General features: G+C 42.9%; 1 protein-coding gene across 1 annotated transcript; it reads left to right on the forward strand.

Moving 5' to 3' along the window:
- The first annotated feature begins 1530 nt into the window (after nucleotides 1-1530).
- On the forward strand, nucleotides 1531-19135 carry LOC135501650 (acid-sensing ion channel 5-like). Its single transcript, XM_064793885.1, has 8 exons — nucleotides 1531-1614; nucleotides 7182-7349; nucleotides 11497-11652; nucleotides 11969-12108; nucleotides 12446-12627; nucleotides 15316-15526; nucleotides 18857-18998; nucleotides 19102-19135. The coding sequence occupies exons 2-8, from the start codon at nucleotides 7204-7206 to the stop codon at nucleotides 19133-19135; spliced, it is 1011 nt and encodes a 336-aa protein (XP_064649955.1). The 5' UTR covers nucleotides 1531-1614; nucleotides 7182-7203.
- The last annotated feature ends 7 nt before the right edge of the window (nucleotides 19136-19142 follow it).

The raw sequence follows: 19142 nt of genomic DNA on the forward strand, positions 1-19142 counted from the left end.
AATCTCTGTTAGAGTTTACAGTTCTACTTCAGTTAGTATCTGTGAAATCAAAGTTCGATGTCGAATTTGGTGCACTGCGCTGTATTCGTGTTCTCGGAGGTATCGGTGAAGACACCAGGAGGGGTGGATACCAAAAGTATTTCTGTAGCCTCTCACCCAGCGTTTCCCTTCGCTGCGGTTGGCAGCCAGAAACCACTTACAGAGTTGTCGGAGATGACGTTCGGGATGGTCACATAAGAAAAGGTAGAAATCCATCTTTCAACGTTCCAATCTGCTGGACGAGAAGAGATCGAGTGCTCTGGCACTGGCGTATCAGCCAAGACTAGTGCAGGAAGGGAGGTTTTCACGGCGAGAGTGTCTGCAGTCCATATTTCCTCTTTCACATATCACGTCCAGCTTTTAGAAGTAGTGAGCAGGGATGCGTGCATTTCCGAATTAAATGTGTCTGCAGTCCATTTCCACCTTTCTCAGACGCCATCTTCCTTCTGAAGATGCGGGTTGTCTCAGCGACAGCCAGGGCAGTTGCATATCTTGCTGCATCTGTAGTGGCTGCTGTCCATAGTTCATCTTCCCCAATCTCCAGCTGCTTCGAAAGACTAGTAGCTGCAGAGTCTTCGGACTCGAGTAGATCGGCTGAATCAGCCGAATTATATCCAACATCTCCAACAGAATTATCGTGAATCGTTAAAGTCCAGTTGGTCTCGGCTTGTGCATGCCATGATACCAGGGCTATGCATGAGGTGTAACCCTTGCTATAACCCTGGTTACTCTAGTTGTGCTGGCCCTTCAGGATTCTTGAACATAATATCTGCATTTTTCATTTCTTATTCAACATGCTGCTTTTGGTGATTACTTATCCAATGTATTAATGTTACATTGAAATAAACCGCATCCAATTAGATTGATACATAAGAAATAATGAAGACAGCTTGGTTGACAACTGACCTTGTCTCGACCAAGCATCTCAGTGAGACGCCTTTACAGCAGCAAGAAACACTGGCCCTTTGGAACGACATGACTGTATCAAACACTTCATATGTCATATTCTGATGAACAAGTGCGTGTGTGGGGGGGGGGGGGGGATTTGATAGTGAGAAAAATACGCCAGTCAGCATGAATTAACCCATCTGTGATAGCTGTTCTGCCTTGACGCTGCAACGTACGAAGTGACTGGAATTGGCTACTCGCGTGATTGGCAGGCGAATGCCTCCCAGCTGTCATCAAGTTGGGTATTGATTTCATTGCAGACAATATTAACAAATTATTTGTTGGCAATTTAATATACATTGAATGATTAATCAATCCTGATGTTGACGATTTCAATTGGGAACCGTTTTAGCCAAATGGATATCATTCATTTTGCGGTAAAAAATAAGGTCGCTTATTCGTATTCGTTTCCATGAACAACCAGCAGTACCGTGATTAAATCACTCAATAACTTAAAACCATTCGCTCATCAGTGCCGCGAGCGTTAGCAATGGCAGAGACACGAGAAAGGGATCTGTCTTGGCAAGGCTTTAAAGACAAAATCTATGATTTTTCAAAAACGTTTACAGAAAACACAAGCCTGCACGGAGTGAGATATACCTACGGTGCTCACAGTTTTTTTGGGCGGTGAGTACACGTCACATTACGGTGCGCTCCCATTGGAGATCACGCTAAGGTTTTCATTAACTAATCTACATGGCGATTGTAATTTTTAGTCCATGACAGGGTTTATCACAAAACTTTTGCCGAAGTTAGTGTTAATAAAGTGACCTTCATTATGACTGGCTTTTAACAACACATACAAACATACAATGGTGAAGAAGATGGTAAAATGTTCTGTAGACTTTTGTGGCGACGATGTTCGTGATTATGGGGTTGGTCTAAAGCACATGAGCTGGAGTCTCGTCTCCATCTTTACAAAGACATCAGGCAGATTCTCGTGAGCCTATACTCTGGTAATGAGTTTCATTCGGCGGCTGTGGCCTATTCGTTGTCTTTAAATGATCACCAGTTGCCCCGATGCTCTGTTTTAGGGTGGAGTCTTTTCTTTCTCTCTTTACTCCTCGGTTAGTTTGTATTTGTACAAGGCCTTTGAGCCTTGTTAATGTTGTTGTTGTTGTTGTTGTTGTTGTCGTTGTTGTTACTGCTGCTGCTGTTGTTGTTGTTGTTGTTGTTGAGATATCAAAGAAGTGGAGACTCTGAATAACTCACTAGCCCTTCTCCCTCCAACACGTTTATTTTCCATTTTCATAAAACTTTTTCAAATTTTGAAAAGATGACCAGATAATATGGGGGGTGGGGCAATGTAACCTGATTGTTGATTTAGAGTAAACGATGGTCCCTGACGATCCACCTGGATTGATCATATGCCTGTCCCTCTGTCGCGATAAGAACAACCATAAACGACATCCGACGACTTTCATCTCTCTCTTATGGGTACCTACGACGTATAATATCACATACTGGGTACACATAGTCATTAGTGTTTGGATGCATGCCATACTCCAGCGCAGTGGTAGTAGTCGTGTGATGAGGCGAAATATCTGCTTTGAAGAATGATTGTATGCAACATTTCATTGATCAGACCCGCCCTGATTTAAGAACATTTGTGGCACGAAATGCCCCATTTTATGCATGCTACTGTCACAGTACACTGTAGGCTTCCAAGTGTTCTCAATCCATGCAACAAAAAACACCTTGTTTCAAAAACTGTTTATGCAGAGTCCAGAGAGAATGTCGGTAACTGATTAAGCTCCTGCATAGCTTGGCCTTTCTGCGTGGTAAGGAGAATTGACAGTGTGACCCTCATGAACAGTGAATTCAAATATTTTTCAACCCCCAACAACAATTTCGGTGGTAAGGGACTAAACCTATGTGTGTAGCTGCGTGAATGTCAACTGTGCGAATGCTTTTGTTTTCATGCGGAAGTATTCTGAAACAATACAAATTTTCGAGTCGGGTGTCCTCCAATCAGGGTTTACTTTGATTTAGGTCACATTCCCGTTTTTTCGTGATTTGGCAAATACAGTTTTATCGTGATCTCTTCTTAATGAATCACGCTTCGCGCTGAACCGTGATTGTACTATTGATCCTGCTTTAATGTGATTCGGAAATCAGGATGAAGCGTGAAAAAGGAACAATCCCGTTTTTTCGTGGTTGCTCCGACTGCCATAGGGTACACTTAGCGTCGGGTACATATAGAGGTTCTAGAGATCAGTGCTACTCATTTGGAAAGGATTTCATTTAAAACGTGGTAATGCCAAGACAAATTGACCAAACTGTTTGTATCTTTAAAAATAAGCAACGTCAACATATCACTTTAATTTCTTCGGTTTATCATCAGGTTGGCCTCAAAATACATTCATAAATTTCTCAAAATGCCTTCTGATTTGGGATCTCAAATTTGAGAATTCAATGAGATTGATATCAAACTATCAAACCAAACTTAAAAAGTTACAGCATCAAAATTGGAAAACCAAATATGTTAGTATGTATTTCGGGACTAACTTGATAATAAACTGAGGAAATTAGAGTGACATTTTAGGGTTACTTATTTCTAAAGATGCAAATGGTTTGGTCAATATGTCTTTGCAATACCACGTTTTAAATGAAAGCTTAGTTATGGAGTAAGGAGGTTATTACATACACCAACGTCTGCACAGTTTATGTGTTGATCACTTAAAGGTCCCTTTGGTGTCATTCTGAACCACCATAGTTAATCGGTCCGTTACCTCCCCTCATACCTCTGAAGAAAGCATGCAATAATTCTGTATCTCGTGCGCCTCGAGTGGTGGTAAGCCAATCAGAACGCTGCTTTCAAAATTGTGATTTTTCATGAATGAGTCATTCATTTATTCTCGCCTCCAGTCTTGGCATGCTGCAAATATACACTTTCGAGACAGCGTTTTTGAACGTAGAAGACTAGAAGCGAGGTTGCTTAGATCATGATCAAAGTGCACTCTTGTTACAGGCCTTCTGATTGGTTAATATCGGCGGTAGCGTGCCATCTAGTGAGGAATAACAGAACCAACTTATACGGGCAGATCTGCGTATTGCGTCAAGGGTTGGTGTAACGGAGTCCGGGTCGGCGGAGTGGATCCAAGGCTTGAGGGTCAAGATGCTGTGGTGTCTGCTTCGGAATGTTGCACTTGGGGTAATGAGTATACCACAGACATCACCGAGTGCTTGGCTTAGGGCTTCCTCAGGAATATACTATATATTTGACCCTTCAGCTATGAGCAGTTCGATCTTTTCTAGAATTGAAACTGAACTGAATGATAACTGTGTACAATTAGCAGAAGTAGACAGAAGGGACAGTTTTATATATCAATTCGCCTATAATGGGTACCGGGCACAACATTATGATATCACATGGGGCACTTAGTGTGTGGATGCATGCCAAGCTCCTTCGCAGTGTAATGTAATGTAATGTAATGTGTAATGTAATGTAATGTAATGTAATGTAATGTAATGTAATGTAATGTAATGTAATGTAATGTAATGTAATGTAATGTAAATACCATATTTCTATAGCGCCCGTTTCAAGCAAAATGCTCGTTCACGGGCGCTTTTTTACAGATAAAAAGAGTGATAGAAGTCGTGTGAGGAGGCGAAATGTCTGCTTTGGTGAATAATTGTAGGCCTATGCAGCATTTCATTGATCCGGCCCGCCCTGATTTAAAATCATTAGTGGCACGAAATGCCCCCATTTCATGCATGCTTCTGCTACAGTATATGCTGTAGGCTTTGGCCCAAGTGTTCTCAATCCATGCAACAAAACTACCTTGTTTCAAAAACTGTTTAAAGCTGAACTGCATGCACAAAACCAGAGCGTCCCATGCGGCAGTAGTAAGAAATTCAAACGATCGAAAGGTCCTTCTGAATACGGCCTGAAACATGATAGACCTCCAATGCTTCGATGCGCTTGATTTCACAAACCAGCAAGGCCCAAGACGATGCGGACAGTCTCGGAGAATTATGGAAGAGAAAAAAAATCTAAATATTCTCTAGGGATTCGAACCCGGGAACTCGGGCTCAGAATACGAACGCTCTAACCATCTGAGCTAGGGGGGCTTTCTTGTGAACTGCTGCCAGCAAATATATCTTATATGAATGGTGATATGCTCTATTTTTGAGAGATGAACCAGAAATGTTCTCATGTACATGTAATAGAAGAAGATACCAGGACAAAGGTGAACGTTGCTAAGAGAAATCGTAGACTCCGCATACGTAATCACGCACAGCAAAGAAAAAATGACTTTCTTCCTGCAGTTGCCCACTGGAAGCCGCTCAAAGATGTTGAACAAAGATTACACACAAATGTTTGCACATTATATAAAGGCGTATAAAATGATAGGCATTTCAAGCAGCCCTGTGGCCTTGAGGACAAGAGCGTTGGCAAATAAAACCAGAGGTCTCGAGTTCGAATCCCGATGAGAGGACCTTTTTAAATTTTTCCTTCCAGAATTCTCTTCGAAGGTCCGCATCGTCCCACGGCTTGCTGGGTTATGAAATCAAGCGCATCGAAGCATTGGAGGTCTATCATGTTTCACGCCGTATTCAGAAGGGCCTTTCGGTCGTTTGAATTTCTTACTATTGCTGCATGGGGTGCTCTGGTTTTGGGCATGCAGTTCAGCTTTATGCAGGATCAAGAGAATGTAATCAGCATAAATGGTGAGAATAGATACCGGTAGGTTGAGCAGGTCAGCATGTACATGCTGTTCCAATCATCCCCCGTACACCCAGCTGTTCAACAGGTAATGTTAGTCACCCCACAGGGAGAGCAGGTAACTGATGGACCCCTCGAGGAGTATTTAATATGGGAGGCCAATAGCAATGAAGGCCTAACCTAATTGTCAGTTTAGCTGACTTCTTGTTCTGAGTAAACGATAGACCTTGACGATCCGCCTGGATTGGTCATAATATGTATGTCTGTAAGCCGATGACGACGTTATAGGGCCACTTTTGCGCTGAAATGTTCATCTCCTCAGGTCTATTCTCATCCTAACTCTCACGCGATCTCAAAACATTGCGGATCAAGATAGTCAGGAACTGATGTGTTCATGTTTTTACTTTCTGAACGTACTCAACAAAAGTAGCTTTTGTCGGACACTGATCTCTTCATGTTGCGATACATTTCAATCTATCCTGATGAAGTCAATTCGCCTGATGGACTGACACCGGGCGCAACGTATACTATCACAGGGCACACAGTGTGGATGCACGCCATACTTCGGCGGAGTGATAGTATAGTCGTGTGATTAGGCAAAATAATGATTGCATGCAGCTCTTCATTGATCAGGTCCGGCCCTCATATGTGGCACGAATGCCCATTATCCTGCATGCTATATTGCTACAGTACCCACACTGTACGCCTTGGCCTATCATGCAACAATAAATACCTTGTTTACAGGTTCAGCAGGTACAGGTGATCGAATAAAGCTCTGTACACACTGACAACATTTTCGGTAACATTTTCGGAAACATCTCGGCAACACACCTGGGCAACAACAAATTGGCCCTGTATACACATGACAACATTCGACAACATGTTTAGCAACTTGTTATCGAATGTTTCTGAGAAAATGAGACAAGGGGGCTCTGCCATAATTTTACGTATCCTAATTGAAAGACGGCAAAGAAGACGTAAAGATGAGAAAATAATGTGGACAAGACCATGGATATATATGAGAGACCAGCATGGGGCCTACCACTGTCTCCTGTCTACTGTCATCCCATAAACAGGCACAACTTTCCCATACTGCGATAAGTTGTTCCGCTTCACTCAATAACCATTCCTTGCTGGAGGCTGCTATTTTGACCACATCACATGGCTTCAGGTAGATCATGTGATTTGTGGCCTATTTCTGATTGGCCTATTTAAGTCTTTCAATCAGGATACGTAAAATTATGGCAGAGCCCCCGACAATACATCTTCTTCTCTTGGAATCTTCCATTGTTTTTGAATTTCCGTCCAAAATCCTCATTTTCTCAGAAACATCCGATAACAAGTAACCCAACATGTTGTCGAAATTTTTGTTGCCCAGGTGTGTTGCCGAGATGTTTCCGAAAATGTTACCGAAAATGTTGTCAGTGTGTACAGAGCTTAAGAGTCTGTTTAATCAAACAAACAAAATCATTCCTTGAACGATTTTTAAAGAATACATAATTTTTTTAATTTTTTTAATTTCCAGGACGGTATGGTTACTAATTGTGATGAGCTTTTTCGTGTGGTTTAACTACCAAGTTTTGGAGAGAGTGCGGTACTACCAGACACATCCTGTCACAGTCGACATGAACATTGCATACAATAACTCACTGGAATTCCCAAGCGTGGCCATCTGCAACACCAACCAGTTCAGGTAAGATACCTGGTGTGCCCATCTGCAATACCAACCAGTTCACGTAAGATACCTGGTGTGCCCATCTGCAATACCAACCAGTTCACGTAAGATACCACATGTGCCTATCTGCAATACCAACCAGTTCACGTAAGATACCACATGTGCCCATCTGCAATACCAACCAGTTCACGTAAGATACCTGGTGTGCCCATCTGCAATACCAACCAGTTCTGGTAAGATACCTGGTGTGCCCATCTGCAATACCAACCAGTTCAGGTAAGATACCTTGTGTTCCCATCTTCAATACCAACCAGTTCACATAAGATACCTGGTGTACCCACCTGCAATACCAACCAGTTCTGGTAAGATACCTGGTGTGCCCATCTGCAATATCAACCAGTTCACGTAAGATACCACATGTGCCCATCTGCAATACCAACCAGTTCACGTAAGATACCTGGTGTGCCCATCTGCAATACCAACCAGTTCAGGTAAGATACCTGGTGTGCCCATCTGCAATACCAACCAGTTCACGTAAGATACCTACAGTGTGGCCATCTGCAATACCAACCAGTTCTGGTAAGATACCTACAGTGTGGCCATCTGCAATACCAACCAGTTCACGTAAGATACCTACAGTGTGGCCATCTGAAATATCAACCAGTTCTGGTAAGATACCTACAGTGTGGCCATCTGCACCACCAACCAGTTCAGGGATTCTCCATCATCTATCCATGGATGGACCGTTGATGATTAATCGCCGTCATAGATCCACCATGCATGGACACTTTCGCCTGTGATAGGTAAACAAACAATCAGTAAATGTATTTCAGGTGAAACTTCGCGTTCTTGTCATCTGACAAGCTTAGAGCATCGCTAGAATGTGATCTACTTGATATGATATTGCGATTAAAAAGTTAATGTCGAAGTCCAGACGATGTCACATTTTTCGGACTTGTGCAGTTTTCAGATAATAACCAACTCAAAGTTTATGACAAACAAACTTCTAGTTTATTTGTTTATATGGCTCCAACCTGTCACGAGAAACAATCAGTCTAATAGTTTGGGTAGTGTCTGGAACGAAGCGTGCGCTCTGGTCAAAAATACATTTAACATGCAATGGCATCATCTGCTGAGTGCATTGTGAATAAATTACTTTTAATTACGACACATTTATTTCAATAATGATATAATACGTGACTCTAGTGGGTGATTTTTTATCACGGACCGTTTTATCGATAAATAAATAACAGATTGTAAACATTGTGGTTGTAACATATAACAAGGCTAGATGTGAAGTGCAGTCCTGATCATATTAATATCAACACCTTCTTCATTTAATATTTCCCAAACTAGTGCACCAATTCCAATGCGGTTTTCAGGATATAATCAGAAATCGTGTTTTCTAATAATAAATTATAGCAGGAATGCGAATGCATTTTTCGCTAGAACGATACTACACAAAATTCTAAGAATACTGGCCAAAAATCATCGAAATCGAACGAGTAAAAATGAAGATAGCCATTAATAATTTGTTGTTAGATGAAGGGTTTCACTGCCAAAAGCATGTTTTTCTCGTAAAAACATGCCACTCGGTAGTAAAGGCGCTGTTGAAAATTAGCTCTATCTTCTTTATTACGCGTTCGATGTTGATGATTTTTTGTCAGTATTTTTCGGATTTTGTGGTTTATCATTGTGGCGAAAAATATTTCAAAAAAGGTTGATCTAAAAAAGTTTTTTGTAAGTTTTTTTTAAATGGCCGATTACATAATGACGCACTCAAGTATTCACATTCTTGTCATAATGTGTAATTGAACAATATCCTGAAAACCGTATTGGAATTGGTGCACTAGTTTGGGAAATATTGCATGAAGTAGGTGTTGATATTAATATGACCAGGACTGTACATTCGTGTAATCTGACAACCGACTGATTACTACCGAGTTCAAATTACTATCAACATGTAAAAACAAACGCTGTTGCATGATATTTTCACGTGCTCGCAGGCTGTTTTTAACGTGGGTTTTTGGTAGCGCATGCGCGTCGTGGAAATTTCGGACGGCGCGGTCAAAATGTCAGCTTAATGATTCAAAACTACACATTGTTCTCAATAACTTCTGAATGAAAATGATGGAACTGTCAGTCCTTGTCCCTAGGTACTGACCCCCCCCCCCCCCCCATGTCACTTCGGGTCTCGCAAGCCAGTGCGGAGAATATCTCCAGCTGAACCAACGAGTAGGCCCGCTTTGGCATACATATTACAGCGTAGCTCATATTTATACGCTTCATTTTTCCGCACTGCATTTTCGTGGTTTAGATTTATGCGTACGCACTACGTTGTATTGTTAGTAGTTGACCTACATTTGAATAAACAACAAACAAAACGGTTAAATGCAACTACATGTACTACATGATATCAGGTTACATCAGCTAACTGGGAATAAGACTACTTTAAACTTTGTTTTTGCTAATTAGCGAATATCAATCACAAAATGTCATTCCGACTACAGCATCCCTCTTAGCCAGTTTAGAAACTATCGTTAGTAAGTAAGTAAGTAAGTAAAGTATGTAAGTAAAATTTTATTGCTCGATTTTACAGTAAGACAATGCAATATAAAAATACACACACACAGCACAGGACAATACATATATGCGTAAATTCATGGGAGATTGGTCCATTGAACAGAAATGGTATGACTCAGTTATTGAACATGTAAATATTAGTTTTGGTAAATTTCTTCTTGGAGTAAATAAAAAAGCTGGTAACATTCCCACGATGAGTGAACTCGGGAGATTCCCTATCGGTATTGCTGTCATATGTCAAATTTTCAATTATTTTACCCACTTAAACAAAACTGACAATCCTGTTCTGATTGATGCTTTTATAGAATCAAAACATTTAGACTCAAACGGTTCCTACTCATGGTATACATTCTATAGAGAACTGTCTAAGAAAATTAATATGGATATATGTAAAGCTGATAAATATACGACTAACTCCATCAAGAAACATATTAAAGAACGATATTTATCTTTTTGGTACGAAAACTTTTATCTAAAATACAGAGACTCTAACGAGGGAAAATTCTGTACATATGTCTCTTTTAAAAATAGATTCGTTTATGAAAATTATCTTGACGATGTCCATAATAGGGATCATAGAACCGCTCTCATTAAACTCCGCATAAGTAATCATTGTCTTTTAATTGAAAAGGGTCGTCACTGTCGTCCCATCATACCAAGGGACGAACGCTGGTGCCCTCACTGTTCTATTCAGGGAAATAAGGAGATTGAAGACGAAATGTATTTCCTTTGCTCATGTCCCTTTTTCTCTTGTCTCCGTGACAAATATCTTAACTTGAAAAGAATTGGATTAAAAAGTGAGCTCCAAAATAAAGATTTTTTGTTCTACCTTTTAACAGCTGAAAAAAATGTAGCCCGCCTCACTGGCAAATTTTGCTTCCTTGCTTACCAAATAAGGAAAACGGTATAGCTCATCATGTATTATATTATAACCTTGAAGGTCAACACTGCTGAATACTACATTATATACCTCATTTATGATCACCGATCTTCTTCCACTCTTAAGTAATCTAAGTATTATTTGACTACTTTAATTACTTAGTGCTCTCTTTCTTCTTACATTCTTTATGCACTGCACTTATGTTTATTGTACTTTCATCTTATGTAAAATGTAAATTTTTATACGGATTCAATAAACGATTTGTAATTTGTAATTTGTAATTTATGATAATGATAATCAGGTGAGAATCGATTTGTCCTAGTATTGGTATTAGTGTTTTCTTATATTGAGGCATGTTGTAATACAGTTGGTAACATAAAGGGGTGGCTATTAAGTAGTTTTCTAGGGATCGATCAGACTTGAAAAGCTTAAAACTCCTCAGTTTGTCCTTTACATTGTAGTTAATAGAAGGACTATTAACATGACCAACAGAGGCTGATCGGACCATTCTGAAAAAAATCTCGAGTTGAGAGATTGCTATCGGCACCGCATTCACCCGCCAAATCCGCGGTCCAAAACCCTCAGAAAGCTCATCACTTGTCGCAGTGGTCAGGGTGAGGGACGAAGCCTGACCACTGCGTCCGGAGGTGCAGTGAGGTAATGCCTGCTATTAGCAGTTAAGTCGTGAAATCCTCATTTCAGAATGAGCAAGGCATGGGAGGCTGGTATCTACAGAAAACTTGAAGTCTTCTACGGGGCTGACGCTGAAGCAAGGAGAAATATTACCAACTTAGATGACCGGAATATGACCCAGACGCTGCTAGATATGGCCCACACGAAGGAAGATTTGATTAAAAAGTAATTATTCCTAAAGTTATTGAGAATTGATAGTGTTCAAAACTGTAGTTTTTGAAAAGATGTCATGTAGTGATCTTACTTACTGCGGAAAATGAGGTTAACGCATTGTGGTGTCATACTATTTGTTGGACCGTATCTTTGTTGGGCTATCAGGCGCGTAATATTGCTTGGGTCGTATCTCTGTGGGAATGAGGAACTGAACGAACCCTAAGGAAAAGGTTTTTGTGATATTCCATAATATTGATACTCAAAAACGTCGATTGATCATGCAGCCCGTATTTATACGACCCGAATTTAATGATGATATCATGTTTAGGTGCACATGGAAAGGGCATTACTGCAGCTATCATAACTTTACACAGCTGGTGACAGATTTTGGAGTTTGTTACATTTTCAATGATCTTCAAGCGAACGAGTCTGTCCGTGATCCAAGTGACTATGAAGTCGAGAACACGGGTGAGTATGGCCTGCCTGGACACAACTCTAATCGTACAGCCAAGATATACCTGTAACAAAGTGAGGGACAGCGGTGTAGTCCAGGACGTTGTCGACCCATGAATGGGAGATAGTTGATTCGATATTTAGGCGAGTCATAGCTTAATTTCCCTGCTGCTTCCTCTGCCACGGAAAAAGCTTCTATGGAGAGGAGACCGGTTGCTCGTAGCTTTGCGCATAGCAAAGTGTACCAGTAAAACATCATTATCATTTAGACGGTTCGGCTGGCAGCAAAACACATCAACAGTATCCATATCAACAGCGACAGTGTCAATCTCAATTTATTTTTACTTCTTAGGGGCATCATTTGGACTACAATTGTACCTTAACGCCGAAGAGTACGAACGCTCACCCGGTCCCCGATTACCAGCGGGAATCCAGGTGCTGATATTCAACGGCAATGACCGACCTCGGGTGTTAGATTTAGGCACGGCTGCGTCAGTGTTTGAAATTTCTAGAGCTGCCCTGCATGTCTCAAGCGTGAGTATTACACTGGCAGTCGGCGCAAGAGCTGTCCTGGTCGAGTGTCTCAAGCATGAGTATTACAGTCGGCCCTAAAGCTGCCCTGCGTGTCTCAAGTGTAAGTATAACAGTCGGCCCCATAGCTGCCCTGCGTGTCGCAAGCGTGAGTATTACAGTCGGCCTCAGAGTTTCCCTGCGTGTCTCGAGTGTGAGTATTACAGTCGGCCTCAGAGTTTCCCTGTGTGTCTCAAGCGTGAGTATTACAGTCGGCCTCAGAGGTGCCTTGCGTGTATCAAACATGGGCAATTCCGTCGGCCTCAGAGTTTCCCTGCGTGTCTCAAGTGTGAGTATTACAGTCGGCCTCAGAGCTGCCTTGCATGTCTCAAGCATGAATATTACAGTCGGTCCCAGAGCTGCCTTGCGTTTCACAAGCGTGGGCGTTTCTGTCGGCCTCAGAGCTGCCTCGCGTGTCTCAAGCGTGAATATTGCAGTCGGTCCCAGAGCTGCCTTGCATGTTTCAAACGTGAGTATTTCAGTCGGCCCCAGAGCTGTCCTGCGTGTCTCAAGCATGAGTATTACAGTCGGTTCCAGAGCTGCCTTGTTTGTCTCAAACGTGAATATTGCAGTCGGTCCCAGAGCTGCCTTGCTTGTCTCAAGCGTGAGTATTGCAGTCGGTCCCAGAGCTGCCTTGCATGTCTCAAACGTGAATATTACAGTCGGCCCCAGAGCTGCCTTGCGTGTCTCAAACGTGAATATTACAGTCGGCCCCAGAGCTGCCTTGCGTGTCTCAAGCGTGAATATTACATTCGGTCCCAGAGCTGCCTTGCATGTCTCAAAGGTGAGTATTACAGTCGGCCTCAGAGCTGCCTTGCATGTCTCAAACGTGAGTATTGCAGTCGGTCCCAGAGCTGCCTTGCATGTCTCAAACGTGAATATTACAGTCGGCCCCAGAGCTGCCTTGCGTGTCTCAAACGTGAATATTACAGTCGGCCCCAGAGCTGCCTTGCGTGTCTCAAGCGTGAATATTACAGTCAGCCCCAGAGTTGAAGGTATAATTAGGCTCATAATTGTGAGACTAAGAGGAATTAAAAAGAAAGAAAGAGGATTGCAGCATAGGTGATATCATTATGTTTCATTAGCATCATTAGTTGCAATATTACCGAGCTGTCGGCTGCCCAGTCACCTCCCATTCTAGATAAGTAGTGCCCATCAACAAATTGCACAAAAATAGGAAGATTTCTAAATCTGACTAAATGATCACGCTATTTCGATGTTAGGGTGGTTTCGCAGGCGCACGGATAGCACGACGTGAACGTTTAGCTAGACGTAACCGTTTTATTTACTGCTGCGTCATTTTGGTGGTTTCGCTGCGCACGAGAAAACGGTTACGTTTAAGTCTAGGTGGCGCGAATTTTGAAAATGGCGGCACTCAGAGAACTCTTGCATTTGGCGATTGAAAATGAAGATGATGAGTTTGTGTACCTCCTTTTTGAAGAAATGGCGGTGCCAAGGGGGGTAACATATGATCCAGCGTTGCCTAGATTCGATTTAGAGACTTACACGGACGATCAATGTTGGAACGAATTCAGATTCCGTAAAGATGACATTCCTGTGCTCTGTCAATGCATAGTAGTTTACAGAGCCTGCCCCTGGCTGTGCCACACCCGTGCACCACTCTAGACCTGCCTTCACAACATGAACAAACAAGACAACACATTCCATCATCATCATGACCATGGATGGCCGGGGAAATATCCACATCATGACATGCATGAAATGCATGCGGCACAAGTGTCAAGTGTACATCCATGACCATGGGAGCGAAACATCGGCCACCGCACTTCATCATCTTTTTTCGCCTGCAAGGATAGGCGATATCGACTACAAAAGCCATTTATTTGCAGCACAATATTCCTAATAACTATTACAGGTGCTACTCAGGATGTACGACTTCTGTGTCAGTGAAAATTCGTCAATTTTGCTGTCCGTTTAGACTTACGTGTATCGAGCCCGCTATCCGTCTTTTCCCTCCGTTTACGCGAAGGGACGTTGCGTACGACATCACGACACCGCAAGTAGTGATGACGTCACCGCTGCTAATTGTTCACGTCACGCTATCCGTGCGCCTGCGAAACCACCCTGTTGACTCAGATTTGACCCGAATTAGCTCTCCATGCGTCGAACCTTTCCATGTAATGTGGAAGATGCACTAGAAATTACTTCCTGGAGCTATGGATATCGATTTTTCCGACGTCACGCTGATGGCGCTCGATTACCCCGCTACTGCGACGATAATGGAATTGACCTTGCGTCTTAATAGCGGGGTGACGTGAACTCTGATCTCGGCGTGCACTCGCATGGTGGGAAAGATCTTTCGTGCAGGTCTTGTGCGTGTTCAAAATAACGAATAACGTGTTTTTCTACTACCAAAGAGCTTAAACAAAATTGGAAAATCATCCAACAGCAGAAAACAGTTTACTGATGAACCACAAGAAGAACAAACATACTGAAGTAAAAAGCCGCCTACTCCTTTAACTTACTCGTTTTCCTATGGAGAGTTTCCATTCTCATTGGCGTATATCTCGACGAAGACTCCACAGAAGACTTACGTTTGGTTTAGAGAAATCTATGAGATGGTGATACAGTCGTCTGATGTTGTATATGCCACCAGCACCACTGAAAATATTAATACGATTGTTTCTTCAGATGAGCCGCCTATCAGATCCTTACGGTGACTGCGCCTCGAAAATACTGAGGGACTTCAAGGTGTACTCTTTCCAATCCTGCCTGGCAGAGATATTCACCAACGCAACAGCAGAGCAATGCGGTTGTATCGGATACGGACAAAGATGGGTCGGACCCGACAGGCCTCCGTATTGTAACTTTTCAACCAAGTATGGTTGTTACCATGACGTCAGTAAGTTGAATGCAAGCGATGTTCTGGAAGTCCGCGCCAATGTTTTCAAGACATTTACGTTGCGTTTGTGTGTTGATATTCTGGTTACTGTATAGCACAGGCAGGACACAACCGAAATGTTAAAAATCTGACAATTTCAATTTCAACTTTTAACTTTTAATTTTCGTTGGTATTAAATGCCCACATAAAAGTATGCACCATACGTAAACAGATAAGCGCTCTAATAGATAATTCTAAAATACCTTGGTACCGTAAAGTCAACTTTTAAATGGAAAATGCATAAGCCTCGTTCTGAGAGTGGAGTGTTTTGGACACGCAACCAAGATGCTCTACCAAAGTTCCCTCGGGTTGCACTAAAATGTGGAACCATGCACACAGCTCACTTCAGAAGTTTGAGGCTCTCAAAACACTGCTTCAAACACAAATCAGCCAAGGAAGCATCAACCAGCCTAAGTTTTTTAATGAGCACTACACATATTTGCTGAGAAAAACGCTCCAAATAGCCCATTTGCGCGGATTTTAGCATCACTTGAGCGAGCCGATGCGGACTTCCTATGCGCGCTGCCGTAACATAATGTAAACAACGGCGCTACCGGCGCTCCGGGCCGGCGATGGATGGAATTTGCCAAATTCGCACATATTCAAGTTATTTTCGTGGCCTATCTTTTTAAGTTTGAGGTATTTTAGAATAGAAATTGAACCCGAGGCAGAGGACCTTGGTTGAGTTACCAAGACACTCGAGGGTGGAGCTAAAATTTCGTCCAAACCCGAGCCGATAGGCGAGGGTTTGGACTGTATTTTAGCTCCACCCTCGAGTGTCTTGGTAACTCAACCAAGGTCCTCCGCCTCGGGTTCAATTCCTTAAACCAAATATGCAGGAAGGCTCTCGGAGGAATGCGAGTCCCTGATGATGATGATATGTTATAAATATGATATATCCTGAATAAGACTTGCGATTCGACCAAAGGCAAGACTGGATCAGAAGAACAACAATCAGTTCGAGAACCGTCACTTTTATTACATATTGATATCTTCATCCGAGCTGGAAATAATCGGCCTTATTCTTGCTGATGTTGTTATTCCAAACTCCCGTTCGTCCACCCACACCTGTCAATCTTACTGAAGTTATTAATTGGCAGACTCCGGTTCGTCCACCCACACCTGTCAATCTTACAGAAGTTATTAATTGGCAAACTCCCGTTCGTCCACCCACACCTGTCAATCTTACAGAAGTTATTAATTGGCAAACTCCCGTTCGCCCACCCACACCTGTCAATCTTACTGATGTTATTAATTGGCAGACTCCCGTTCGTCCACCCACACCTGTCAATCTTACTGATGTTATTAATTGGCAGACTCCCGTTCGTCCACCCACACCTGTCAATCTTACTGATGTTATTAATTGGCAGACTCCCGTTCGTCCACCCACACCTGCCAATCTTACTGATGTTATTAATTGGCAGACTCCCGTTCGTCCACCCACACCTGTCAATCTTGCTGATGTTATTAATTGGCAGACTCCCGTTCGTCCACCCACACCTGTCAATCTTACTGATGTTATTAATTGGCAGACTCCCGTTCGTCCACCCACACCTGCCAATCTTACTGATGTTATTAATTGGCAGACTCCCGTTCGTCCACCCACACCTGCCAATCTTACTGATGTTATTAATTGGCAGACTCCCGTTCGTCCACCCACACCTGTCAATCTTACTGATGTTATTAATTGGCAGACTCCCGTTCGTCCACCCACACCTGTCAATCTTACTGATGTTATTAATTGGCAGACTCCCGTTCGTCCACCCACACCTGTCAATCTTACTGATGTTATTAATTGGCAGACTCCCGTTCGTCCACCCACACCTGCCAATCTTACTGATGTTATTAATTGGCAGACTCCCGTTCGTCCACCCACACCTGTCAATCTTACTGATGTTATTAATTGGCAGACTCCCGTTCGTCCACCCACACCTGTCAATCTTACTGATGTTATTAATTGGCAGACTCCCGTTCGTCCACCCACACCTGCCAATCTGACTGATGTTATTAATTGGCAGACTCCCGTTCGTCCACCCACACCTACCAATCTTACTGATGTTATTAATTGGCAGACTCCGGTTCGTCCACCCACACCTGTCAATCTTACTGATGTTATTAATTGGCAGACTCCCGTTCGTCCACCCACACCTGTCAATCTTACTGATGTTATTAATTGGCACACTCCCGTTCGTCCACCCACACCTGTCAATCTTACTGATGTTATTAATTGGCAGACTCCCGTTCGTCCACCCACACCTGTCAATCTTACTGAAGTTATTAATTGGCAGACTCCGGTTCGTCCACCCACACCTGTCAATCTTACTGATGTTATTAATTGGCAGACTCCCGTTCGTCCACGCACACCTGTCAATCTTACTGAAGTTATTAATTGGCAGACTCCCGTTCGTCCTCCCGCACCTGTCAATCTTACTGATGTTGTTATTCCAGACTCCGGTTCGTCCACCCACACCTGTCAATCTTACTGATGTTAATAATTGGCAGACTCCCGTTCGTCCACCCACACCTGTCAATCTTACTGATGTTATTAATTGGCAGACTCCCGTTCGTCCACCCACACCTGTCAATCTTACTGATGTTATTAATTGGCAGACTCCCGTTCGTCCACCCACACCTGTCAATCTTACTGAAGTTATTAATTGGCAGACTCCCGTTCGTCCACCCGCACCTGTCAATCTTACTGATGTTATTAATTGGCAGACTCCGGTTCGTCCACCCGCACCTGTCAATCTTACTGATGTTGTTATTCCAGACTCCGGTTCGTCCACCCACACCTGTCAATCTTACTGATGTTATTAATTGGCAGACTCCGGTTCGTCCACCCGCACCTGTCAATCTGACTGATGTTGTTATTCCAGACTCCCGTTCGTCCACCCACACCTGTCAATCTTACTGATGTTATTAATTGGCAGACTCCCGTTCCTCCACCCACACCTGCCAATCTTACTGATGTTATTAATTGGCAGACTCCCGTTCGTCCACCCCCACCTGTCAATCTTACTGATGTTATTAATTGGCAGACTCCCGTTCGTCCACCCACACCTGTCAATCTTACTGATGTTGTTATTCCAAACCACCGTTCATTCACCCACATTCACCCACATTCACCCGCACCTGTTACAGATGTTGTTATTCCCGTTTGTTCACCCACTCCTGTTAATCTTATTGATGTTGTTATTGTAGACTCACGTTCGTTTACCCACACCTGTTAATCATTGCCAACTCCCGATCATTCACCCACATGTGTTAATCTTACTGATGTTGTAATTGCAGACGCCCGGTCATTCACGCACTCGTGCACCCATTCCTGCAAACGAAAGGACTACACTACAACCTTATCCAAAACGGGCCTCTCCACGACTAGCATCGGCGCCTTGCTGGATGTCATAGAGTCGGACGCGACCTTGCTGGCCAAGTACAGGAAAGCTTTACTCCTCAGGCAACTGGTGGATGAGAAGACTGTTCATAATGACTTGGCTATGTTACGAGACCTTTATAATTGGCATTGGAATGTCCAGGAAGGAGTTCAGGCCCCCCTACGTCACGAAATGAAGGAGAT

This window comes from Lineus longissimus, chromosome 17 (assembly GCF_910592395.1).
Source record: "Lineus longissimus chromosome 17, tnLinLong1.2, whole genome shotgun sequence".
Taxonomy (NCBI): domain Eukaryota; kingdom Metazoa; phylum Nemertea; class Pilidiophora; order Heteronemertea; family Lineidae; genus Lineus; species Lineus longissimus.